The sequence below is a fragment of the Thalassophryne amazonica genome, chromosome 3 (assembly GCF_902500255.1).
Source record: "Thalassophryne amazonica chromosome 3, fThaAma1.1, whole genome shotgun sequence".
Classification (NCBI taxonomy): Eukaryota; Metazoa; Chordata; class Actinopteri; order Batrachoidiformes; family Batrachoididae; genus Thalassophryne; species Thalassophryne amazonica.
In genome coordinates, this window is record NC_047105.1 from 52,591,482 (window position 1) to 52,619,174 (window position 27,693).

General features: G+C 40.1%; 2 protein-coding genes across 4 annotated transcripts; one reads left to right on the forward strand and one right to left on the reverse strand.

Annotated features, from left to right (window-relative positions):
• On the reverse strand, window positions 1-17,477 carry LOC117506716 (MTRF1L release factor glutamine methyltransferase-like). The gene is given in 12 exon segments (XM_034166283.1): window positions 1-1,022; window positions 1,024-1,045; window positions 1,317-1,427; window positions 1,676-1,771; window positions 1,996-2,101; window positions 2,179-2,228; window positions 2,340-2,404; window positions 12,016-12,153; window positions 12,241-12,334; window positions 12,421-12,512; window positions 12,623-12,805; window positions 17,261-17,477. Coding segments are annotated over 12 exon segments (1,047 nt in total). The 5' UTR covers window positions 17,309-17,477; the 3' UTR covers window positions 1-980.
• nprl2 (NPR2 like, GATOR1 complex subunit) lies at window positions 14,173-27,598 on the forward strand. Of its 3 annotated transcripts, XM_034166280.1 has the most exons (13): window positions 14,173-14,174; window positions 14,371-14,380; window positions 19,542-19,800; window positions 20,999-21,090; window positions 21,204-21,372; window positions 21,479-21,587; window positions 25,457-25,593; window positions 26,407-26,504; window positions 26,591-26,627; window positions 26,734-26,827; window positions 26,913-27,030; window positions 27,128-27,270; window positions 27,375-27,598. In XM_034166280.1, the coding sequence occupies exons 3-13, from the start codon at window positions 19,723-19,725 to the stop codon at window positions 27,440-27,442; spliced, it is 1,143 nt and encodes a 380-aa protein (XP_034022171.1). In that variant the 5' UTR covers window positions 14,173-14,174; window positions 14,371-14,380; window positions 19,542-19,722; the 3' UTR covers window positions 27,443-27,598. The 3 variants fall into 3 exon arrangements, with proteins under 3 accessions (XP_034022171.1, XP_034022170.1, XP_034022172.1); XM_034166279.1 differs by lacking the exons at window positions 14,173-14,174; window positions 14,371-14,380 and having other exon boundaries at window positions 19,443-19,800; XM_034166281.1 differs by lacking the exons at window positions 14,173-14,174; window positions 14,371-14,380; window positions 20,999-21,090 and having other exon boundaries at window positions 19,443-19,800.
• The last annotated feature ends 95 nt before the right edge of the window (window positions 27,599-27,693 follow it).

Sequence of the window (27,693 nt, forward strand, 5' to 3'; positions counted from 1 at the left end):
TTCATGTCCATCAACTCATTATTCACTAACAACTATTTTTTGTTGTCTTTGTGGAATTATGCACTCAGCTGCCAACCTACAAAAGTAATCACGTTTCTATTCATTTGAAAATCTTTTACATACTTTAAATCACATTTTCCTTAATAAAATAGACATGTTTTTCTTCCAAAAGTTACCATCAAAAACCACTATGAAGGTGCTTAAGACTTTTGCACAGTAACGCACACACTGTTTGTTTCACCATTTTATAATTCTCTGAATAACCATGTCACTTATTTCTACCTTTTACATGTGTACATATTTTCTATTAAAAAGAAAAATAACACATTTACTCTTTTGTGATTCTTTCCCCCCCCCCCCCCCCCCCCCCCCCGAGTACTCACGTTACAGTGACATTCTGTCACCATCGCGTTGTTAAATACTGCGTGACAAATGCTCTTGTGACTCTTGGTTACACAATATTTTCAGTCACCTTTGAAGCAAAAATGATTCTTTTAATGGCCTTCGAGCTTGAAACATGTCACCCTTAGGCGTGTATGAGGAAGTAAAAGCTACGACGTGTTTTTTGGTTCAACAAAGTGCGCACACACACACAGCCTGCATCTGAGTCAGCAAGTGGACAAGCAAAGGGGAGGACCGTGCATCGGCGGATTCACAGAACTACTGAATGCTTCCTGGGAGGAGGGTGAGGTTCTGAGAGGGAGTGTTCTAAGAAAAGCCTCGGTAATTACCTTCAGCTCTGAGCACACTTTTGTGCCGTCTTGTGCATGATTATTATTATTTTTAACTGGCTGCACTGGGTACAATCGCACAATGCAGCCACAGAGGAATGAGAATGATTTAAGCTTCTGCTGGTTGTGAATTTTAAGTAAGGAAATTAGTGTGAGCGTGGGCCTGGTGGCTCTGCTGGCGGGGGGGTGGAAGAAGAGATGAAGCTTTGATGATCTGGGCTAAAGCCAGTGTAATAGGATCTCAGTTTCTCAATGCAGATCCAGCTTGTGGTCCTTTTTCTGCTTCTGTTTTCTGAAGGATGCAGAATCGCGGCCTAAAAACAAGGACTCATTATTCACAGATTATTATGGTTTGAACTGGAAAAACAAAAAACTTTGCAGAGTTTACATTAAATTTAGAGATCTACTATCAGAACCTCATCATGGACAGTATGTGATAAAATGATAAATGATAAAATATTTTGTTCCTGCTGTTTTTTTTTTTCTTCTGAAACAGACCTAAAAACATGAACATGAATAGAGACTTTAGCCAGGTTTATCAATGACAAAGTGATATAACAATGCTGAGGAGTTCTCCGGACTGACCTGCCGGTGATGTCATGTCGCGTTTCCACGTAACGCAGTCCCTCCACGTGCAACTCCACCCACTGACAAATCAGTGGAGGATGTCTAGGGTCCACTTCCAAGTAAACACGACTGTTATTCACAGGGAAAAAAAAATAAGAAGTGTATCAAAATGTAATTATAAAAGAGGGCAAACTTATCAAATGTACATTGAAATGGAAGCAGCAGCACACGCACGGAGCTGTGGTCGCTTATTAAAGCCGCAACGCAATACATGTGTTTGAGAACATGCTGTTCTTGTGACGAGTGGACGGCTTCAGGAATTAAATCCAGGTGGGCTCACGTGCGCACAGCTGCGTCGGCTGGTGGGGTGCTTTTACCCGTGATCCGACAGAATTCGTGGCGCTAATGTCAGAATCTGTTTGATCACTTTCATGCCGTCCTTGCCGCCATCGAGAGCGGCGTGATCCTCAAACCTGGGAACACACAAACAGTTCTGTGAAATCCTAAATGTGATCTCATCCACTTCCAAAGATTGACTTTCCAAGAAAATACAGGTGTCTAGCATATGTTCATAGTGATGCAATATAGCACCCTAGATATTTTGCACTATCAAGCTGTTAAATATCCCATATATCAACTATCACTTACTAGAAAGAATGTTAAATTTAGTACGCACAAAACCTCTATTTTTTTCAACCTTAGAATTTCTGGTTCCAGCGTTGCCATATCCTCTGAGAACAAGTACGGAGGGTTACTGACCAAAGCTGAAACAGGACTGCAGAGGTTCCTCACAGCTTCTGCATCTAAGGAAAAACAACAAATGGTAGTCAGCACTACATTCTGTATGTCATTTTATTTATTTTAAAGAAGGTTACTGTACCTTTTACAATATCTATATGATGAATCTGTAATCTGTCCTGAAGTCCCAACCTGCAGAGGAAAGTCTTTTAGGCACACTAAAGACACTCCAAGTACATTTGAAATTTGTTAAGTGCATTTTCAACATCTCTTTTTTTTCTCCATGCAATAGGTAACGTTTACCTGAAAGCGTTCTCTCTCGTTAACTCCACTGCTTCCTGGCTTTGATCCAAGGCGATGGCTTTAACCTGTGGAAACCAAACGTGCTCATGACATGACTCACTGAAAATTCTCCTCATTCCTCTGTGTTCAGGACAAACTCAGAATCATCACGTCACTTAATAAACTGTTGACAGTGAAGACAAACATATCACATGGGGCTAACATTATGACAGCATTAATCCAGTAATATACAGCTGTAACTTGCAATTCATTTCATTATCAATAATTTCTTCTCTTAAGGGATTAGCCATTGAAGTGGTTCTTTTTCATGTTACATTTAAAATATATCTGAAAAGCACAAACATGCTGTAAGAGAAGCACATGGTCTAAAATCAGAACTGTGAACTGAGTGTTCTTTCTTATCTGAAAATAAAAGTGTAATTATCATTGTCTTTGACCTTATGAAGTTCAAACAGATATGAATGAATGAATGAATAAATAAAGGCTAATATTCTGATTCAAAAAAAGCACCCCACTTTATGGTAAGCAATAAACAATTTTAATATTACCAGGGCAGGTAGTAAACATATGGACTTGTTTTCTAAAAAGTCTTTTTTTTTTTTTTATTTAAATCAATATTTTTTTTCATTTTTTACTTATTTCACTCTTCTTAATGAGATTATACAAAAATATCATTAGTTATAATCTTTAATGACATGTTAAAATGGAAAAAAAAAAATGGACTGCATATATATAGCACTTTTCCATCTGCATCAGACGCTCAAAGCGCTTTACAATTATGCCTCACATTCACCCACTCACACAAACACACCAGTGTCAGGGTGCTGCCATGCAAGGTGCACACCGCACACCGAGAGCAACGTGGGGATTAAAGACCTTGCCCAAGGGCTGGGTTTTGAATCAAGGATCCTCTGGTATCAAGTCCAACAATTAACCACTAGACCATCACCTTCCCTTCCTCGGGGCTCACCTGTATGTGCACCTTTAAAACATAAATGTGCACATACAAAAAGAACCATTAAATAATGGTACGGATTTCATATTTTGATGATGTTTTAAGTATTGCTTAAAAAAAAAAAACATTTTTGATTTTTTTTTTTAGCAGCAATTTAAATCAGGATTTAAATCTTACCAGCGCTGAATATCACACATAGGAAAAATATGAAAAAACAATCTTTAGCAATAAAATGTTAAAAAGAAATGTTCACATGACATTAAATAAACACAACTGATGTGACCCCCACCCCAGTATTTTCAATTTATAGGCATCAGCCAACCCAAATATTAACGTGCAACCAGCCATTTTTTTAAACTGCAATGGAAAAACATTCTCTCTACTGAAGCAATCACACCAATTACGAGATAATGTTTTCATCAGTGTCTGTCTGTTTGTCTTTTAGCAGGATAACTAAAAAATTAATGAATGGATTTCAATGACTTTTGGTGAGCAGCAGTGGTGGGCACAATTCCGATAATCCGATAACAGATAATTATCGAAGATAATGTTTTCATTATCGGATTATCTTTTTAGATAACTTTAAAAACCATTATCGGACTAATTATCTTCTGATACATTTTTGTCCGATAACATAGTAAACAAAGATCAACAGTGACAAACACTTTTAAAATTTAAAATCAGTTGAGCACCTACCTGTTAAAAGTTTCCTATTGCTGCGTTTACACATAACGATGACAAGTCACGAATGCCACGAAGTAAACATTCTTGGCCGCTGATCACGAATGTGATGATTCGGGGCAGAGGCGTCAGGTGTCCTCAGGAACTGCTGCAACCTGTTACCACACGTTACGATTATTGGCACGTGTCAGGAACCATTACGCATGGTCAAGAATAGTGTTCCGCGTTGTTGTGCGCGATTGCGAGCTATTGCGCGTAACAGCGCATCTATAAGTTCTGTCATGTTGTGAATGAGGTGAATTGTCTCAACACACACACACCCATATTCATCCAACCGAATTCAGATCGCTCCAGTTTTTCAGAAGAACTTTGTGACTGCATGCGTAGTTGGGCTCTGTGCCATTGAGTGGCGCAGAGACGAGGAGGAGGAGACAGACAGAGCCAGATGTGTGGCTTCATGCGGGTCTTCTCTCGTGCATTTTCCCAAACATCAGGGACATGCAGCAGGTGGAACACCTGCAGGAGCGCGCTGAAGAGCACTGAAATTAGACTTTTAGCCGACTTGGTGTCAGCAATCAAACTGAATGTGGTGCAGCAGGGTTTAACTGTGTGCACGCTTCTTCCTCCACCGGACTGGAGGAGGTGCAGAGATGTCTGGCTGCACGTGAGTCCCCTCTCGCTCCACTGGTTGCTCTGGCTCAGACTCATTCTCCCGCTCATCAGTTACAACAGCAGGTGGAACACCTGCAGGAGCGTCCTGAGGAGCTTCAGCAGGAACTGTGGAACGACATTTGGAGCCGAGTTCAATTGTGCGCACGTGACAGAAAACTGAGACGTCGTGACGCGCAGTGAAATGTGACGCCACGTTACAAGTCGTGTCAAAATGTGACAGTTTCCGTGTCACTTCGTAATAACGCGTGACAGTTTGGGCTCCAAGAACCATCACAGGAACCACTACGAATATTGTCACGTTCTATTAAGGATCAATACACTCAGTTGTGACCTCCACGACGTTAGACGAAATGAGTGTGGTGTGTGACATTTGACAGGCAAAAACATGCTCCATGAATATCAAGAATATCACGCACCAACACGCACTATTAAGAAACCTATTCAGATGCGTTAAGTCACATTAAGAATGTCAGGAATGTGTCATGAATGACAGAAAAACGACATTCGTAACGCATCTTGGTTATGTGTAAACGCACCTTCACAGATGCATAGTTCTACCCTCTGCAAACAGAAGAGAGGTGCTTCCATAAGAAACCACTGTATTCTCTGCAGGCAAAAGAGAACTGGTATCAAAAAAAAAAAATCATTTCCTTTAACACCATACTGATACACTGGCAATATCACCCAAGTCATCCAGAGGCATACATTTTTAACTTATGGTTCAAATTTTAACCAAACTAATTTTGGACAAGTTATTTAAAATTACTGTCATGTCTGACGTTTTATAAAGTGAAAATATCAGATATATGTTTTAGTTTTAAAGTAATGTGCTAATTTTAAGGTTTTAGTGAGCACATGCTGTGCCCATGGGTAGGATAGTCTAATCTCAGTATGTTCACGACAGGACAAATGCATTTCAGACACTCTGCTCAGGCTCCAGGGACAGCAGCATTAAACTCTAGTGCCTAAAACTCTCGTGAATATATTCTCTGCGTTTATAGACGTTGTTGTATTTGCATTTGTTAAATTCCATGCATCTTAAATGTAGCAGACACGGATTATCTGGGATTTTGTTTTGGCAAGTATTTCAGGCCTCTACTGCCATTTACTGGCCAGCAGTGTTCATGGCAGTATTCGCCCTAAGTACTAAGCGTCTGGGCACCAGTAGATGGCAATGTTCTATTTATTTTGACCCCGGTTATATCAGACGGTTGTCAAATCAAGTTTTTGGCTTTGCAAATGGCTTTTTTTTTTTTTTTTTTTTTACAAATTAAGTTTCAAAACAAAAAACAACAACAAAAAAAAAACATTACAAGACAGCTCTGCGGCGTTTGCACAGGCACAGTGCGAGCGGTTGGCCGCTTGTAGCCCCTCAGTAGCAGGATACACTTACGACGGCCAACCAGAATAATATCAAACAGATTTGATTTTCATTCAACCATACGATCGGTGATCAGGAGGTGGTCGTGAGATGTTAAACACAGCTTGTTACTCCATGTACACTACACGATGCAGGACGCGCGATTAACCTGAAACTCAGTCCAAAAAATTCTCACACGAATGAAAAATCATGAATGAATGAATGGATTTATTTGGCATACACACAAATCCGAAAGAACAGAAACATACCAATAATATGAATGTTATATAAACAAGCCTGTGAGTCCGAAAGGGTGTGGGCAGAAGCAAAGCTTATCAACGCCCACCCCTGTTAGTATGAGTCCAACAATTATAACAGTCATAACAACATATACACAAATTCACAACACACTACATAACACAGACATACACTTCAATATTCAATTACATTTCAATTCATGTATAAGTATGTTATTTATAAAGCACCAAATCGCAACAAACTTGGCCCAAGTCACTCCATATTAACCCTGCCGACCCCCAGAGCAAGCACTAGGCAACTGTGGTGAGGAAAAACTCTCCTCTTAGGAAGAAACCTCAAGCAGACCAGGCTCTAGGGGGTGACCCTCTGCTTGGGCCGTGCATATATACCTGTATACGTATATACATACACACGCATTATATATATATATATATATCCAGCTCTCCACAAGTTCTCTTATACTCACTCGACTGGTAAGCACTGAAAGCCGAGATAGGCATGTCCAAACCTGTCCTCTAACACTCCGAAACGGAGGTGTTCCTTTGTCTCGCTTCATCAGCGAATCGGTCGTGACGCGCGAAGCCTCCGCGCGGCTTTCCATGACAAAATCTCTTGTTAAAAGTGAAATCTGCTGGAAAATGGCTGATGTCCAGCTCTTGTGATAACCAGAGAAAGAGCACATGACGGTCTCGTATCCACAGAGCCATCAGCTTAGAAATAATCCAGTGGCTTGTGCCGCGACGTCGCAGCTCGGAGCGCAGCGCACCGACCGTCCTTAAAGGGGTTCTTAAAGCTGTAGTTAAAGTCCTTATTCTCTGTGAAGCCCGTAAAATTTTCACCAAAAGCCAGATACATTTTTCGAATGGTTTCCAGGTGCCAGTCTCTAACAGCTTCTGAAAAAATTCTGATGGAAAAAAAGTCCTTTTCATTCCGCCATTTCCAGACAATGAAAATCCGACGAGGGGGCGGGACCACTCCTTCCACAAGGCGTGCTCACAGGCGAATGACGTCACCGACAGGCGTGGAAAAACTCATGCATGCGCACGAGGGTTCAAGCATGTCTGACGTAAAAACATATGAATGAAATCCATATAGTTTAAAAAAATAATAAAAAGGACTGTTACTTTATGGACACACCACGTATACATTATACCACATCTTTTATTGTTAACATCATACTTTCTATTACCTTAAATTTAATATTTTTCCGCACATATATAGCAACACCTCCACCTCCTTTATTCACTCTACTGATGTAGTTTAGATCATAACCATCCAACTCAAATTGTATTCCTTTTTGCGCATTGAACCACGTTTCTGAAATTGTTATTATACTAAAGGGTTTTGTAAACTGCTGAAGAAATTCTTTGATACTGTTAAAGTTTGTGTACATACTTCTGCTGTTAAAGTGGATAATTGATAATTTACCTTCTGTTTTAACTGTATTATTGTAATCCTGTTCCGTATAGTAGTTGCAATGAACAAATCAATCTGAAAAAGGGCCAAAACTCGCACAGTGTAAAGCCAACATTTATGTGTCAAGACTACTGAGTGCACATTTTACAACACCATCAAACGTACGCACATCATAAAACTAATAATAAAAATAATAAAACTACTAAAATGAGCACACATTCTCTCCACATGCAAAACATTTTGCAATGACACTTCCAGGGCTCCGTAAAAATGCCTGTTTTTACAAATAAAAAATGGAATATTTTACAAAAGCACATTTATCTGTAAACACCAACACACGACACACGTCACATTAACATGTTGGTTTACATAATGAATGACTGAACCAATCAATGTTTAGCAGAGGCACTTTTACCCAGAATCCTTTGCGATCTGTCTGTGTTTGTTACAAAACCTCAGAATTAGTGCATTATTCAACATTAAAAGATATATGTTATATTTTAACTTTGTACAAATGACAGAATTGACATTAATGGAGTTATTCTATCAGTAATAATGTTATTCATAAATCAAAACCATAAGTTAGCATGACTTTATTTTCCAAGACCTTCGCCTGACCGGAGCGTTGTGACTGATAGAGAGCTGGGCTTTATGGCTGCTCTCAGGGTGCCTTTGTGCTGGAAGCTGTGTAGTAAACAAGAGCTTCCAGCAGGGGCAGGATGTTCAAAGACAAAAGTGTAGTCTCATTGTTTAGGTTTGTTGGCACTTTTAATATTACTAGAAGTTATTGTGGTGTTAAAACTCAAATTCAGTTTATTAGTAGTTGCAAATGTACCAGAGACAATATTGGAATTTATCTGTTATCTGTAACTTCCGATACATTTTTGGGTGGTTTATCGTTTTATCTTTATCAAAGATAACTTTTCAGTTATCTGATTATCTGTTATCGAAGTTAATTTTTTTGGTTATCTGTGCCCACCACTGGTGAGCAGATAGGTAATGTTACAATAAATAAGTGATTAGATTTGGAAGGTGATCCAGAATATATTCTGGAACTGGGATCCAGAAGAATGCTTGGCACATGGATGTTGATGAAATTTGGTGAGCAGATGAATAATATCCTAGAAAATGGGGGATTGTATTTTGAATTTAATCAAGAACATATTACAAGATCCAGAGGATATTTGAACCAATATGTGGCCTTGGCGGAGGTATGTGCTCTCTGACTGCTTTCTAGTTTCTGTATTTATCTCTTAAATATTCAAACTATAATGACTACTACTACTCAGTGATGCCGGTAAAGCGTTACTTAGTAACGCATTACTCTAATCTGACCACTTTTCAGTAATGAGTAATCTAATATGATAATCTTTCCAAATCAGTAATCAGATTAAAGTTGCTTCTCCAAGTCACTGTGCGTTACTATTATTTTTGCATTGCGAATGTGGATAAGTGGCATGTGCAGGTCATACCGCAGGCTTTGCCATGTCTGATCCAACTTGAGGTTCCCTCATACGTGCTCAAATCATTTCAGATCATGTTTATGCCGCATTCAGGATATGTAAATTGCGGTCAGATGGCGTTCAGACCGCCGCTGGATAGGTGTCCCATCTGGACCGCACCCGGAGAGTTTTGAACATGTGCATCACACTCGGGGCCACCGGACGATTTTGAACAACTGTGTGGACTTCTGCAGATGGCTGTTAGAACGTTTTGGAACTGAAATCCGACACTTTTGGGATGTGCGCCGATTTATGAATGGGATGCCATTCTGTGTGATTCAGGCTATGTGTCACGGGGGCATTAACAACTAACACTTTTTTCCACCCAAATGTGCCAAAACTCTCTTTCTGAGAACAACATGATGTAAAAAACGCTGATAAAACTTTTTAACCTGTCAACCCAGTCTTGTTTTCTGCATAAATAAATGTTATCCATTCTTTGTGCTCAAACACCAAAACAGGGGTGAATCCAGACAGAAAGACGGTGTGGAGCGGGGAAGGGACACGGCATCCCGCAACACCCTAGATTAAAGGTCCAGTTTTGAAGCCTTTTTTTACTACTACTACTGCTAATAATAATAACAATAATAATAATAATAATACTTATAATAATAATAATAATAATTTCAATAACTAAAATGTTTAAAGATAAACTTTATTGATCTCACAGAGGAGAAATTCACATGTTACATCAGCTCTTAAAAAACACACAAGATGGGTGCAAGTAGAGGAAAATGTTCATCAAACAGTGTGCGCAAGGATAAGCAATAATAATAATACTTGTAACAGTACCAGACATAAGAAATGAGATAGAAATAGAATATATAATATATATATATATATATATATATATATATATATATGCATTTATACACACATACATGCATAAACATATGCGAGAATTTAGAGAGAATTTAAATGTTAGAAAAATGTTTTATAAACAACGTAGGTTAGAAATTTCAAGTTTTACTTTTACAGTGCTGTCAACAGTTAAATATGAGGTCAAGAAAGATGTCTTTATTTTATTGTTTATAAAACAAGTATTTTTGTTCATTGACATCAAGAAAGGATGACTATACAGTGAGTATTGGCAAAAAACAGGTTATTTTAAAAACAGGTGAAACAGGTTATCATTATCATGTTGAGGTGGCAGAGTGGTGTTCTCGGCAGCTGCTGAAAACAACTAATAAAATAACTACTAATGTAACTTAGTTACTTTTAAAATTGAGGAAACAGTAAAGTAACTAAGTTACTTTTCAAGGAGCAATCAGTAATCAGTAATTGGATTACTTTTTCAAAGTAACTGTGGCAACACTGCTCCTACAACCCCTGGCAAAAATTATGGAATCACCGGCCTCGTAGGATGTTCATTCAGTTGTTTAATTTTGTAGAAAAAAGTAGATCACAGACATGACACAAAACTAAAGTAATTTCAAATGGCAACTTTCTGGCTTTAAGAAACACTATAAGAAATCAGGAAAAATAATTGTGGCAGTCAGTAACGGTTACTTTTTTAGACCAAGCAGAGGGAAAAAAAATATGGAATCACTCAATTCTGAGGAATAAATTATGGAATCACCCTGTAAATTTTCATCCCCAAAACTAACACCTGCATCAAATCAGATCTGCTCGTTAGTCTGCATCTAAAAAGGAGTGATCACACCTTGGAGAGCTGTTGCACCAAGTGGACTGACATGAATCATGGCTCCAACACAAGAGATGTCAATTGAAACAACGGAGAGGATTATCAAACTCTTAAAAGAAGGTAAATCATCACGGAATGTTGCAAAAGATGTTGGTTGTTCACAGTCAGCTGTGTCTAAAGTCTGGGCCAAATACAAACAACATGGGAAGGTTGTTAAAGGCAAACATACTGGTAGACCAAGGAAGACATCAAAGCGTCAAGACAGAAAACTTAAAGCAATATGTCTCAAAAATCGAAAATGCACAACAAAACAAATGAGGAACGAATGGGAGGAAACTGGAGTCAACGTCTGTGACTGAACTGTAAGAAACCGCCTAAAGGAAATGGGATTTACATACAGAAAAGCTAAATGAAAGCCATCATTAACACCTAAACAGAAAAAAACAAGGTTACAATGGGCTAAGGAAAAGCAATCGTGGACTGTGGATGACTGGATGAGAGTCATATTCAGTCACTTTTCTTATCCCATCAATTGAAAGGATGTTTGGGGATGATGAAATCATTTTTCAAGATGATAATGCATCTTGCCATAGAGCAAAAACTGTGAAAACATTCCTTGCAAAAAGACACATAGGGTCAATGTCATGGCCTGCAAATAGTCCGGATCTGAATCCAATTGAAAATCTTTGGTGGAAGTTGAAGAAAATGGTCCATGACAAGGCTCCAACCTGCAAAGCTGATCTGGCAACAGCAATCAGAGAAAGTTGGAGCCAGAATGATGAAGAGTACTGTTTGTCACTGATTAAGTCCATGCCTCAGAGACTGCAAGCTTTTATAAAAGCCAGAGGTGGTGCAACAAAATACTAGTGATGTGTTGGAGCGTTCTTTTGTTTTTCATGATTCCATAATTTTTTCCTCAGAATTGAGTGATTCCATTTTTTTCCCTCTGCTTGGTCTAAAAAAGTAACCGTTAGTGACTGCCATAATTTTTTTTTCCTGATTTTTTTTATAGTGTTTCTTAAAGCCAGAAAGTTGCCATTTGAAATGACTTTAGTTTTGTGTCATGTCTGTGATCTGCTTTTTTTCTACAAAATTAAACAACTGAATGAACATCCTCCGAGGCCGGTGATTCCATAATTTTTGCCAGGGGTTGTACTACTACTAATAATAATGATCACAATAATTACCTTGGGAAGACTTCTTAGCAGACTCAGAGAAATGGCACCAGAACCACATCCCACTTCCAGGCACGTTGGCTGCATATCTGCACCCACTCCAGACTCAGGCTCCAGAAGCAGGTCAGTAAGAACAAGTTCAACCAACTCCTGCACCAGCATACAAGCAGAAAGCATGTCCGGTTGTGTGACGACTCAGATTTCCCTCTGTGCTGTATATGTTGCCTTCTGTCTCACCTCAGTTTCAGGTCTTGGTATGAACACAGGCGGTCTCATCTTCAGTGTCACATCTCTGAAATCCCACTCCCCAATCACATACTGCACAGGTATCCTACAACACCAACTGAAATGACTGAACTGTTTCAGTATTTATTTTTTTTAATGGCTGGCCACACAGATACAGACATGACAGTATACCTGGAGAGACGCCTGGTGCAAAGCTTCCATATCTGCTCAGTTTCTTCTTGGCTGAGAACTTTGTGTAGCTTCTCTTGCTCAATGCTCTCTATCTGTAGTACATCCAATCAGAGTGAAGTGTTCTTAAATGTGAGTGTGATTGCTGAGAAACTGTCTGGTGAACTTGAACTTGTGGCAAACTAACAGTAAATTTCACACTCACAGTTTTAGCTCCAAGCAGATGAGCAATGATGTAACTACTGGAGTGTTCAGGCTCTGCTACACCTTTCTCCTCGAAGTGCCTCTTCCACAAGTGCACTGCCTGAAGCGCTGTGATTCTGGCTGCAGGGATTGATGGAGTGCTGTAAAAATGCACTGAACTGGAGCACAATTTTCCCCAGGACCACTAGATGAAATAGATTTTTGTCAGTGACACACAAAACAATTATACACCTCATCTGGACCTCCGTATGCAAGATGTATCTAAGGTCTATATAGTCAACGAGGCACTGTAGTGACAGTGGTTTATTTTCTGTCCATAGGCTAATGGTTTTGTGTGCTTGCTGAATTCCCATGTTGATTGAGTCACTCACTATATAGCCGTCCACAACTCCCCACTCGTGCCAGATGGTCTTGATTCCATACCTGCTTTCTCACATTCTTCATCGGTGTTTGATCTCCTGTTGCCGACCCATGCTGCGTTCTAGTGTTACCCAAGCCTAGCCTATCAATTGCTGAATGGTCTGCCTGGTATGTTTGATAACTTCTTTTGTTCTGACCCTCTGTTTGTTTATCTGGATTCACTGATTGCTGCTTCCGCTAGAGACACTGTTGCCATATGGGGTTGCCTTCCTATGTACTAAACTTTGGCCTATGTTCTCGACTATCTAATCAGCCTGTTTCTACATGGACAACATTGTTGAATAGACAGTTGTTTCTGTGTGTTTTGGCTGCCGGAGTTCCATGAGCTGTGAATAAAGACTGAACTTTTCACCAGTGTGGCTCTATGTCATGTCAGATCTGTTACACTTAGTCTTAATCCAAGACAATTACAAACCCAGACATTCAGGTCTTATAGGCTATGAGACAAATACCTCCTCGCACCTCTCCTCCCATAGTTCCACTAGTATGAGCTTCCTCCCCTTTCTGCACTACATGATTGCATCAGTTCTCAAGCTTGTCTGGGTAATGCCAGGAAACTACAGCCATCTTCCAAGAGGTACTCTCAGTTCACACTATTGTTTCTCCTGCTATAGTCTTCTCATTTGCTCAAACCTGATGACTTTGTTCCCCCCTTGACAAAGACAGTTGTTGGAACTGCTTCAGCTCTGAGTTGGTGTTTCTTGCAACCGGTCTTGTTCCAAGATGTCAGCAAGGCTGGTCAGCACTCCATATGTATTTCCAGTGGTTCAGAGCGGTTTAGCATCCAATCAATTTCATTTTACCGCTCTGAGTATAAAGCTTACACCATGGGTCTTTATCACTCGTATGTGTTTGCTGGTTCTACGAGTGTGTCATATACAGCAAGCAGCAAGAAGGCAATATAATGTATTACTGCAAATAAGGGCAGTGTAGACACAGACTGCCCCCTCAAAAGTTTGGAGCATCTACACCAGTTTACTTATTTGGATGAGTGGTGGACAAGTATTAAGGAACCTGTTTGCTTTTGACAAAACCCAGGGTTGACATTAAGGGTTTTTGGCCGATTGATCCAATCAAATAAAACACCACCAAAACCCTCATATATAGAGAAATTCTACTCTAAAATTTCAGAAGTAAGCTGGCACACTTGCAAGGCTGGAAATAACTTGCTTTTCCTCTGTGGAGTTTCCACAAAAGAATGCTGGTTGTATGTTAAACTGGGGGATAACAAACTGTCGTTGGTGATTATCATGAACTAGAGAGACATCATGGTGGCAAAGCTGAACAGGAGGCAATTGATGAAGTTCAAACTCAAAGTGCAAAGTAAAGTTCAAACAAGGTTGACGTTCATTAGATTCTGTGACATATGTTACCCCGTAACATTGAAACGAAGCATAACAGATGGTGCAAACGATTCCATTTCAAAACCCTATTAACTCAACTAACACTTTCTATGACTTTTTTTTTTTTTTTACCAAAATTGGACCAACTTTAACTTTGACCCCTGCACAAACTGAAATTTACTTTTGTCATCATTTTTGGTGTTTTTACCCCATAACATTCAGTCATAAATACTCCAAACTATACTTTTTTTTGGAATATTTATGATCATGCAAATAATGTGGTATACTTTTCAACATGATTGGAGCATTTTTAAATTTTGATCCCTGTGTAATTCTTCCTTGATTCCAACAGCTGCATCCTATGATGGTCAACATACATTTTTATGTAGGTCATGGTACACTGAGGCTGGATGGTGAGTGTTGCTTTGCCATCTTAAGTGTAACTGTAGCCAGGCTGACAAAGAGTCAGAGCTCTATTGAGCTGAGTATTCCATTAACTTTAACTAGTAATGACTTCATGACTTTCTTTGCTAACAAAATTTTGACTATTAGAGAAAAAATTACTCATAACCATCCCAAAGATGTATCGTAATCTTTGGCTGCTTTCAGTGATGCCGGTATTTGGTTAGACTCTTTCTCTCCGATTGTTCTGTCTGAGTTATTTTCATTAGTTACTTCATCCAAACCATCAACATGTTTATTAGACCCCATTCCTGCCAGGCTGCTCAAGGAAGTCCTACCATTATTTAATGCTTCAATCTTAAATATGATAAATCTATCTTTGTTAGTTGGTTATGTACCACAGGCCTTTAAGGTGGCAGTAATTAAACCATTACTTAAAAAGCCATCACTTGACCCAGCTATCTTAGCTAATTATAGGCCAATCTCCAACCTTCCTTTTCTCTCAAAGATTCTTGAGAGGGTAGTTGTAAAACAGCTAACTGATCACCTGCAGAGGAATGGTCTATTTGAAGAGTTTCAGTCAGGTTTTAGAATTCATCATAGTACAGAAACAGCATTAGTGAAGGTTACAAATGATCTTCTTATGGCTTCGGACAGTGGACTTATCTCTGTGCTTGTTCTGTTGGACCTCAGTGCTGCTTTTGATACTGTTGACCATAAAATTTTATTACAGAGATTAGAGCATGTCATAGGTATTAAGGGCACTGCGCTGCGGTGGTTTGAATCATATTTGTCTAATAGATTACAGTTTGTTCATGTAAATGGGGAATCTTCTTCACAGACTAAAGTTAATTATGGAGTTCCACAAGGGTCTGTGCTAGGACCAATTTTATTCACTTTATACATGCTTCCCTTAGGCAGTATTATTAGACGGTATTGCTTAAATTTTCATTGTTACGCAGATGATACCCAGCTTTATCTATCCATGAAGCCAGAGAATACACACCAATTAGCTAAACTGCAGGATTGTCTTACAGACATAAAGACATGGATGACCTCTAATTTCCTGCTTTTAAACTCAGATAAAACTGAAGTTATTGTACTTGGCCCCACAAATCTTAGAAGCATGGTGTCTAACCAGATCGTTACTCTGGATGGCATTTCCCTGATCTCTAGTAATACTGTGAGAAATCTTGGAGTCATTTTTGATCAGGATATGTCATTCAAAGCGCATATTAAACAAATATGTAGGACTGCCTTTTTGCATTTACGCAATATCTCTAAAATCAGAAAGGTCTTGTCTCAGAGTGATGCTGAAAAACTAATTCATGCATTTATTTCCTCTAGGCTGGACTATTGTAATTCATTATTATCAGGTTGTCCTAAAAGTTCCCTAAAAAGCCTTCAGTTGGTTCAGAATGCTGCAGCTAGAGTACTGACGGGGACTAGCAGGAGAGAGCATATCTCACCCGTGTTGGCCTCTCTTCATTGGCTTCCTGTTAATTCTAGAATAGAATTTAAAATTCTTCTTCTTACTTATAAGGTTTTGAATAATCAGGTCCCATCTTATCTTAGGGACCTCGTAGTACCATATTACCCCATTAGAGCGCTTCGCTCTCAGACTGCGGGCTTACTTGTGGTTCCTAGGGTTTGTAAGAGTAGAATGGGAGGCAGAGCCTTCAGCTTTCAGGCTCCTCTCCTGTGGAACCAGCTCCCAATTCAGATCAGGGAGACAGATGCCCTCTCTACTTTTAAGATTAGGCTTAAAACTTTCCTTTTCGCTAAGGCTTATAGTTAGGGCTGGATCGGGTGACCCTGGACCATCCCTTGGTTATGTTGCTTTAGACGTAGACTGTGGGGGGGTTCCCATGATGCACTGTTTCTTTCTCTTTTTGCTCCGTATGCATCACTCTGCATTTAATCATTAGTGATCGATCTCTGCCCCCCTTCTCGGCATGTCTTTTTCCTGGTTCTTTCCCTCAGCCCCAACCAGTCTCAGCAGAAGACTGCCCCTCCCTGAGCCTGGTTCTGCTGGAGGTTTCTTCCTGTTAAAAGGGAGTTTTTCCTTCCCACTGTGGCCAAGTGCTTGCTCATAGGGGGTCGTTTTGACCGTTGGGGTTTTTCATAATTATTGTATGGCCTTGCCTTACAATATGGAGCGCCTTGGGGCAACTGTTTGTTGTGATTTGGCGCTATATAAGAAAAAAGTTGAAGTTGTTGAAGTTGAAGTGGTACCGAAAACCTGCCTTGCCCATGGACTATTAACCTTGGTGGCCTACACTGGCTCAAAGCCCAAAAACATGCTGTTGGGTATTCACCTGACTACACCTGAATGCACCACTTCACTCTTATATAACATTTAAAAATTATATTGTTTATGATTTAGCTTCATGTGTATTCGTCCACTTGCACTTATTTCTGTTCGTTAGCATCTACCTTCAACACTAAGAGCAAATTATGAAGATAAAAGTTACCTTTAGTGTAGCAGTACTCCTGAGGACGCGGTACCGTCTCCACCACATGTTCCCTTTTACAGTCTACATAGCTTTTTGTTACAGACAGGTTTATTGTGGTCAGCTGATATTCTCACTTTGTCTTTTTTCTTTTGTCTTTTCCTGAACCAAACATTTCTACGGATAACTAATAGTATTATCATTTCTACTACACATGATGTAACCGTAGCTCGTGGAGCAAAATGTTTCCATATGCGCAAACACCTGCGCACAACTGAGTACCATGAACAATGTTGCTTTCGAAGACCATCGTAAAACTCCAGTCAAGGATATGGAACTGGAAAAAGTGGAAAGGACGGAAGTTAACATTTACTTTCACAGTCGATTACGCTGTCCACTAACTTTACTATTAATTGTTTAGTTAAAAAAGTCATAGAATAGTAAATCATGGCCACCAGAAACCAATAAAACAATTACAACCAAAAAAAAAGCCCAAAACAAAATATATTTAGATTGTCAGCAAAAACCACTGAAGCCAGTTAATATATGTGTTGAAATCCCCTTTGAACATTTTGAATGCACTTTCAAACCGTTTATAATTGTATAATATACAAATAATGAATGTTTATGAATTCAATGGTGCGAATATTTCATGAGGTGAAAGCTGGAACATACCATTCAACGAAGCCAAGTTGAATGGTATGTTCCAGCTTTCACCGAATGTGTGTGTGTGTGTGTGTGTGTATTTGTGTGTGTTACAAGAATTAGCAGCGTCAGTTAGCTCGTGCACACACGCAACCGGGTCTGCGCTTGTGTGCGCGTGTACTACCAAAAAAGACTGTACATCCTCATCAGAAATTAGTCCACTTTTTCAATCCAACTTCCTGCCAACAGCATCCAGACAGTGCAATGGATTTGTGTTGTGTGTGCGTGTGCAAGTGCGTTTCGTGTGTGTGTGTGTGCGCGCATGCACGCACGTGTGGGCGCACGTGTATGTGCTGGTGCACGTGTGGCGGGTGCGTGCACGAGCCCTTGTGGGTGCCCGTGCACGTGTGTGCGTGTGTGTGCACGTATACAGAGTGCAATGGTACCAAAAGTATGGAACCAAATTTGCACTCTAAATGGAACCAAACTGCACTCTAAATGCAATGCAACACAAATGGGATGAATTACTCCATGTCATGTGACATACAAAGCACCAATCAAATGACAAAGATCCACTCAGCCGTTATATAAAGCAGGTTAGAGCTACCTAAATCCAAATGATGTCTAATTTAATCAGATTTAGCACATTTTATTGCTGGTTCAAATAAATGTCACATTAAAAAATAGCAAATTTTCACATTTGAGAAGCTGGAACTATTGTCTCAACATTTTTATTGATTAATGCCTTAAAGCCATTAATCGATAAACAAAAGCTTATGTTAATGAAAATGTTGATTTTTTCTGATGCTGGATGGAAAATAAAATGTTGGGATTCACTTTCTATGTTAATAAGTCTGATATATTCATTCAGGTGATATAATAATACATCATGGTGGTCTTGCAAAACTGTTCATTCACGCTCAGTAGAGAAGGGAAATCAGAAGGAGGTTCTCTGGCAAAAGAAACAAAAATGGCTTTGTACAGATTTTATACTGGAAGAGGCAAAGTATTTAATTTGGGAGAAAAATAATCAAATGTGGCAACAAATGTGTCATGGAGAGAGGAAAAGGGAGACGTTTTTTAACCAGTCATACAAATGTGAAAGAAAAGACGATGAGTATAGTGGCATTAGAAGAGAGAAAGTAGCATGATAAGAGTTGAGAATGTGTTTGGGTTAAGTGCCAACTTCATGAGTCAGTCAAACATCAGTATGAGTCACAGAAAATATCACACAGAGGTCCAAGAGAGGAAGGATGGGAAGGAAGCACCACACCACGGAACCGTCCTGAGCCTTGGATGGCTTCCACCCAGGCTGACAACAGGCCCATCCACACCTCTCAAAAGTAACCATCTGTGTAGGGTGTTAGAGTGTCTGGGTAAATAGTGCAAGAGAAATGTTCAACAGCATGTATTTTATTTTATTTTTCCTGGCCTCGATGTCTGGCCAGTCTATCAGAGCCACACTCCGGAGCAGAAGGTGGCGGTAATGCGTCCATCAATTGCATGCCAACCGTCGTCAAAGACAAAGAAGACGTCGGCTCTGTGACATCAGTGTTGTTTCTCTACTGTTTTTAGTCGTGCCCAGAGTTAATTTTGGGGGTTTCAGTTCGTTTTTAAAATTTATTAAAGCATTTTTTTCACAAGTAAATCTGATAAGTATTGTGATAAGACGTTAGTATTGTAAATGATGTTTTCCAAGAGATCCTTAGGGACGATATTTAACGTCAAAGCTGGAGCTACCTGTTAGCAAGCTAGCTGACATTCAGCAAACACGAGAGGATTTCTGTTACGTTTTCAGACTGCTTAGGATTAAAGTGCACTTACAGTAAAGGTCTATAATGGGTCTGAACACGCGAATTGAATGTATATTTTTTAGTGAGTTTCATCCCACACTGGGACCGAAAATAACATATCAGGTAAGTCACCGTCAAAGTTTAACTTTTTCTTTCCCCAGTCGACTAACAATAACGTGAACTCATTAATATTGAAATGGTAATCTAATAACCAGGGCAGCTTGACGTGATTTTTTTTTTCATTATTACACGTCCCATTAAAATCTTGTAAAGTTAAACTAGTGATATATTACCAGGAGATTCAAGCAAGACCTCATTCCCTACCCAAAGTAGGCAATCCATCGGTTTCCTGCTGAGAACCATGGCCTCAGATTTAGAGGTGCTGATCCTCATCCCAGCCGCTTCACACTCGGCTGTGAACCGATCCAATGAGTGTTGGAGGTCACCGGCCGATGAAGCCAACAGGACCCCACCATCTGCAAAAACAGCAATGAGATCCTGAGCCCACCAAACTGGAAACCCTGACTACGCCTCAATATCCTGTCCATGAATATCACAAACAGGATTGGTGACAAGGCACAGCCCTGGCAGAGGCCAACCTCAACCAGAAACAAGTCCGACTTACTGTTGAGTACACTAACACAGCTCTCACTTTGTGAGTACAGAGATTGGATGGCCCTGAGAAGGGACCCCTAACTCCATACTCCTACAACACCTCCCACAGTATCTTCCGGGGTACCCGAACATATGCCTTCTCCAAGTCCACAAAACACTGTGGACTTGGAGAAGAAGAACTGTGAGCGTGAAGAGCTGGTCGGTTGTTCTGCAACCAGGACAGAACCAGCATGGTTCCTCTTCAATCAGAGGTTCAACTATTGGCGGAACACTCCTTTCCAACACCCTGGAGTAGTGTGATTCCCCTGTAGTTGCCACACACTCTCTGGTGTGTGCTAATTACTGCCAATCTCACAATTCTGTAATAAATAAGCCTGTCAGAAAGATGTTTGTTTACATCTGTGGTTGTTTCGGAGGCTGAAGGTTGTAGTGTTGCTCACGCTTTTACAGCAAATGCTAGTGATGAAGTGATTTGTTTGTATGCATTATGAAACTGAAAATTTAGATTTGATAAATTCTGAAGTTGGGCCTTTATTGATGAACCAGTATAGGACAAAATATAAAAAACACATGTATATGGCAGCAGTGGGGTGCTTAAGTCTTTTGTACAGCACTGTGTTGTTGACATGGTAATGTGCAGTAAATAGTCATCCTGTCTTACAGGATATATTTTGTCATACAATGTTCTTTTTGTCCTATTCAACAGGTCCCAGAAGAATACATTTCACGGGAGCTTTTCGACACTGTTCAGGTTTACATCATCACCAAGCCAGAGCTGCAAAACAAATTAATAACAGTGTATGTAACATGTTATTGATCATATTTAAGTTTATTTCAGATTTAAGATTAAAATTAGGTTTGTACACTTTCCTGTCATTTTCAGAGTTACCATCCGCTCTGTTTTGTTTTAGCACTGCCATGGGAAAGAAGCTAATTGGATGTCCAGTGTGTATAGAACATAAAAAGTACAGCCGAAATGCCCTCCTATTTAACCTTGGCCTTGTTTGTGATGCCCAAACAAACACATGTGCTCTTGAGCCAATTGTCAAGAAACTGTCTGGTTACCTCACTACTTTAGAGGTACAAGAACCTGCTCATCATGCACATATGTACTTTGACCCATCTGATTAATGTTTGTATTGTCATGAATCAAATAATTTTCTGTCTCTGCTGCATTGTGTTGCAGCTGGAGAGTGGCTTCATATCCAAGGATGAGAGCAAGCAGAAGCTTTTACCCATTATGTCAACGTTGCTAGAAGAGCTCAATGCCACTGGAGCCTGCACCTTACCTATAGGTATTGATTTTGTTCCACAAAATCAGAATACTAAATCAGCGAAAGCATTAAAAAAAAATCATACTTTTTATGTGTACGAGGTCTGTTAGAAAAGTATCGGACCTTTTTATTTTTTTCAAAAACCATATGGATTTGAATCACGTGTGATTGCATCAGCCAAGCTTGAACCTTCGTGTGCATGCGTGAGTTTTTTCACGCCTGTCGGTTGCGTCATTCGCCTGTGAGCAGTGGTCCACCCTCTCGTCGTTTTTTTATTGCGAATAAGGGTGATTCTTAGACTACGGGCACTTATTATGTCCTTTGATCATATTGTATGAAAAACAGAAAAAAGGGGAACTTTCACACTTTTATAGTTATCTTTACAATGAAAGTGTGTTAAGACGATTTTGTGGGGATTACACAGATTAAGGAGTGTTACTGCCGCTTTAAGGACGGCCCACAGCGTCCGAACACAGGCCGCGCTCCGAGCACAGGCTCACACCCCGCTGAAACAACCAGATCATTTCCAAAGTGAAGGCTTTGTTGATCCGGGACGTCGTCTGACTTTCACAAAAAGGCAGGAGACGTGGACATCAGCACTTTTTCGGCACATTCCACTGTTACAGGAGTTTTTGTCATGGAAAGAAAAGCGGAGGATTGTGCCACCGTGCCATTCATTGCGCGGGACAAAACCACCTCCATGTTGGTCTCACAGGATGGCTTTGAGATGGCTTTCAGACGGCTGTCGGTGGGTTTTCAGTTGTGTGACTAACCGAGAAATTGTGGATGAGCCTGGACATGCCAGAACATGTCCTGTGAGGCTTCATCACGGCATTGCTTTGCACCATGCGGCTCCACGCGACGCGCGGAACTCCTCCGCACGTCTGTCTCAATGTGCCAAAAAAGTGCTGAAGTCCACGTCTTTCGCAATTCCTGTGCTAGTCAGATGACATACCGGATCAAGACAGTGTCCAGTTTAGAAATGAACGGCACATTCCACTGTTACAGGAGTTTTTTTCATGGAAAGAAAAGCGGAGGAGTTCCGCGCGTCGCGGTGGAGCCGCATGGCGCAAAGCAACGCCATGATGAAGCCTCACAGGACATGTTGGGGCATGTCCAGCTCATGCTCAATTTCTCGGATAATCACACGACTGAAAAGCAACCGGAAGCCATCTGAAAGCCACCTGAAAGCTGTCCTGTGAGACCAACATGGAGGTGGTTTTGTCCTGCGCCATGAACGGCACGGTGGCGCAATCCTCCGCTTTTCTTTCCATGAAAAAAACTCCTGTAACAGTGGAATGTGCCAAAAAAGTGCTGATGTCCACGTCTCCTGCCTTTTTGTTAAAGTCAGACGACGTCCCGGATCAACAAAGCCTTCATGTTGGAAATGATCTGGTTGTTTCAGCGGGGTGTGACCCTGTCGATCGGAGCGCGGCGCGCTCTCAGACGCTGTGGGCCGTCCTTAAAGCGGCAGTAACACTCCTTAATCTGTGTAATCCCCACAAAATCGTCCCTGAAAGCCATATTAATTTTCCGAACGGTGTCCACCTGGAGGTCTCGCACAGTTTCTGGAAAAAAATTGATGCAGCAAAGCTCCAAATCGTTCAGACATTTATTCGCAATAAAAAAACAACGAGAGGGTGGACCACTGCTCACACAAAGCCTGCTCACAGGCGAATGACGCAACCGACAGGCATGAAAAAACTCACGCATGCGCATGAAGGTTCAAGCTTGGCTGATGCAATCACACGTGATTCAAATCCATATGGTTTTTGAAAAAAATAAAAAGGTCCGATACTTTTCTAACAGACCTCGTATATGGAAGCCTTTCCTGTGCAAACAGATCTTTACCTTTATTACAAACTTTATTTATTACATTGCCATTCACATAGGAATGTCCCAATTTATTTATTTATTTGCCTCAATGCGAGCCGTTTAATGTTGAGTATCTAATGATAGAGTCTTTGTATTTTCAACTTTTAATAGCTCTGCCATGCATTCATAAAAAAAACAAAAAAAAAACACCTTTGATCCAAGCTGCTCCTTGATATTTAATTTCTTAGCAAAATGATTTAAAAAAAAAAAAAAAAAAAGCTGGTTCATCAGTTGTACTTAGGGCAGAATTGCAGTAGTAAACGGAAGCCACTGTTTAAAAAAAAAAAAAAAAAAATATATATATATATATATATATATATATATATATACGAGGTCTGTTAGAAAAGGTTTGCACACACTGCAGCAGGGATTTTGGTCCACTCCTCCATACAGATCTTTTCTAGATCTTTCAGGTTTGGAGTTTCAGCTCCCTCCAAAGATTTTTCTATTGAGTTCAGGTCTGGAGACTGACCAGGCCACTCCAGGACCTCGAAATGCTTCTTATGGAGCCCCTCCTTAGTTGCCCTGGCTGTGTGTTTGGGGTCATTGTCATGCTGGAAGACCCAGCCATGACCCATCTTCAATGCTCTTACTTAGGGAAGGAGGTTGTTTGCCAAAATCTTGCAATACATGACCCCATCCATCCACCTTCAATACGGTGCAGTCGTCCTATCCCCTTTGCAGAAGAGCACCCCCAGAGTATGATGTTTCCACCCCCATGCTTCACAGTTGGGATGGTTTTCTTGGGGTTGTTCTCATCCTCTAAACATGGTAAGTGGAGTTGATTCCAAAAAGCTCTATTGTGGTCTCATCTGACCACATGACCTTCTCCCATGCCTCCTCTGGATCATCCAGATGGTCACTGGTGAACTTCAAACAGGCCTGGACATGTGCTGGCTTGAGCAGGGGGACCTTTTAAACCATGACAGCATCAAGTGTTACTAATGTAATCTTTGTGACTGTGGTCCCAGCTCTCTTCAGGTCATTGACCAGGTCCTCCTGTGTAGTTCTGAGCTTTCTCAGAATCATCCTTACCCCACAAAGTGAGATCTTGCATGGAATCTCAGACCGAGGGAGATTGACAGTCATCTTGTTTTTCTTCCACTTTCTAATAATTAATCATAACAGTTGTTGTCTTCTACCAAGCTGCTTGCCTGTTGTCCTGTAGTCCATCCCAGCCTTGTGCAGGTCTACAGTTTTGTCCCTGGTGTCCTTAGACAGCTGGAGTGTGAATGATTAAGTGTGTGAACAGGTGTCTATTATACAGGTAACAAGTTCAAACAGGTGCAATTAATACAGATAAAGAGTGCAGAATAAGAGGGCTTCTTAAAGAAAAATTAACAGGTCTGTGAGAGCCAGAATTCTTGCTGATTGGTAGGGGGTCAGATACTTATTTGTAGCAGTAACATATATATATATGTGTGTAAAACTGACTTGGTGCATATTTAAGTGAAGGAGAATGTTAATGGACTTTTATAATGTGCACCGTGTATCTGTGGTGAACTAAGCAGTGACACTGTCTGCCTGCACCCTCCACTAGTACTTCTCTTATGAAATGAAGTGAGAAGGAACATGCAGTGATGTAGTGAATCAGGATTTTATTTTTATGGTGTATTTTCAAAGACATTTATGTTTTTAAATGTAAAATTAATTTCAGTGCAGGTTCTTGCGTGTGTGTTGACAGAAAAGATTTTGAGGAAAGTCCAAGAGTTGCTTTTGAGATTGTTTTCACAATTTTAATAGTAACAGTAGTAGTAATAGTAGTGAACTTAATTTGTACAGCATTTTCTGGTGCAGATTATACATTTCAACGCGCATCAAAATTAAACACAAAACATGCTTAAGTAACAGGACATTAAAATCAAAACATGATTAAAAAACAAAATACTAGGTGTTGGAATTTAGAAACAACCAAAAGCTAGCCTCTCTTTGTTTGGTTTCTCTCTGTTTATGTCCCTGTGTCTCACACACACACTCTCTCTCTCTGTCTTTTTTTGTTTGTTTGTTTTTTAAAGATGAATCTAATACCATACACCTGAAGCTCATCCAGCAGCGAAAGGACCCCCCAATTGTCCAGGAGTATGATGTGCCAGTCTTCACCCAGTGCAAAGACTATTTCATAAAATCTCAGTGGGATCTCACAACTCAACAGGTGGACTTTCTCCTAATGCAGTGTGATAATGTTGTTACCCTTCTGCCAGAATACAAGATGTAAAGGAACTCTGCTCTGATTCACATCCCTCACTGGTCACCTTTTCCAAGCAGTATGGGCTCATGAGTGTTTGTAATAATACACCATTTGTATATTGAATATATGCATTTGTATCTTAAAAGCTGCAGGAGATGGCACTTGATGTTTTAGGTGCAATTCATCGAGCTGCCAGACAGCAGAGATTGAAACCAAACATACAGACCGGAAGTATTAATATAGAAATTAATGTCATTGTCGTGGTACAATAAAATGTAATGGTAATAATTAGATATTTTTTTGTCACTGCAGTAGTATGCAAAAAAAAACAGTTAATTTATCTATTTGTTTATTAATATCAATAAATAAAATGGCACCAAAATGATTTATTATAGACAATAAAACTGTAATTATTTTTAGTGTCAGCAACATTTTGTGCCATCAACAGAGCAGCAGACTTGTGTTTTATTTAAATTATTTTTTAATGAGATTTGGAACTTGATCATTGATTAGTTTCTTAACAAAATAGTCAGAAAAAAATTCACATTAGATTTTTTAAGCAATGGGAATGCTTGAATGTTATTTTTGTTTTTTTTCCCAGTACACACCGATGGGGGGGATTGGGGGAGCAGAATTTTTTATTCACTGTCAAGGGTATCTGAAACCCTTTCACAGTATTGTATAGTCATCTGTTTTGAGCTCATTAGTCATTGACATTTGCTTGCGAGAGCTTCAGAAAAGCTATCATGTTCTCCTGTGTATTTGTTTTTGTTGCAGATCCTGCCTTACATTGATGGATTTCGACACATCCAAAAAATTTCAGCAGAAGCAGACGTGGAGCTAAATCTTGTTCGTATTGCAGTGCAGAATCTCTTGTGAGTATACTTCAGTTATGAAATGTTTTATTTAACAAATGTACACAACTAAGGAATCTCAAAAGCCACTTTGCTTCTGCACACAGGTATTACGGTGTTGTGACTTTGGTCTCAATATTCCAGGTAAAAAAAAAAAGTCCTGCATTCTACAGCACACTGGTCCACTGTAGTTGTGCAACTATAGTGTTGTGTTGTTGACAGCCTTGTGCCTTTTTATCGACCCACACAGTACTCTAATGTGTACTGCACCACCCCTAAAGTCCAGGGCCTAATGGATGACAAATCCATTCAGGAGGAATGCCTCAGCTACGTCACTAAGCAGGGTAAACAGAGGTCATTATTTCACAGCCCGATTTCACGTTCAGTTTATCTTGTTAATTACACTGTTTTTGTTTGTTTTGTCGTCAGGTCAGAAGCGGGCCAGTCTGAGAGATGTGTTCCAGCTGTACTGTGGATTGAGTCCTGGGACAACAGTCCGAGACCTTTGTTCTCGCTACTCACAGCAGCTTCAGAGGGTTGATGAGAGGTCAGCACTGCTACCTTATCAGAGTGTATGAGTCCAGAAATGTCAGGTCAGAGTGACATTTAAACGTTTCTTTGCCATCTTGCTGATACCGTTTCAGGAGGTTGATCCAGTTTGGGTTGATAAAGTCTCTGATCCGGCGGCTGCAGAAGTATCCAGTTAAAGTGATCCGAGATGAAAGGAGCAGGGCACCTCGCCTGTACACCGGTTGCCATAGTTATGATGAGATCTGCTGCAAAACAGGCATGTTTCTGATGCTTTTTCCATGTTCCATAATTGAGCTCTACTTGTTTGTAACAAAATGCATCTTTATGAATGAGCTTGATTATCATTGTGTTGATTTTTAGGAATCAGCTACCAGGAGCTGGACGAGCGTTTGGAAAACGATCCTAACATTGTTGTGTGTTGGAAGTGATTAAATGAAGGGACAGTGATTTGAACAGCAATTGTAAGACTGGGTCAGTGTTCTGTGGTGCAGGCGACCACATCTGACCAGAAAGAGACGGTGATGTCACAGCCAAAGATGCCTCTGCCTTTACCGAAGGATTATTAGGCTTGTCTTCAATGTAGCATATTAATTTTTACTTTTTTTTTATTAGGGTTTTTTTTTTCCTTTTTATATGATATTCATCAACCATCAGCATCAAAGTCAGTGGAAATGAATTG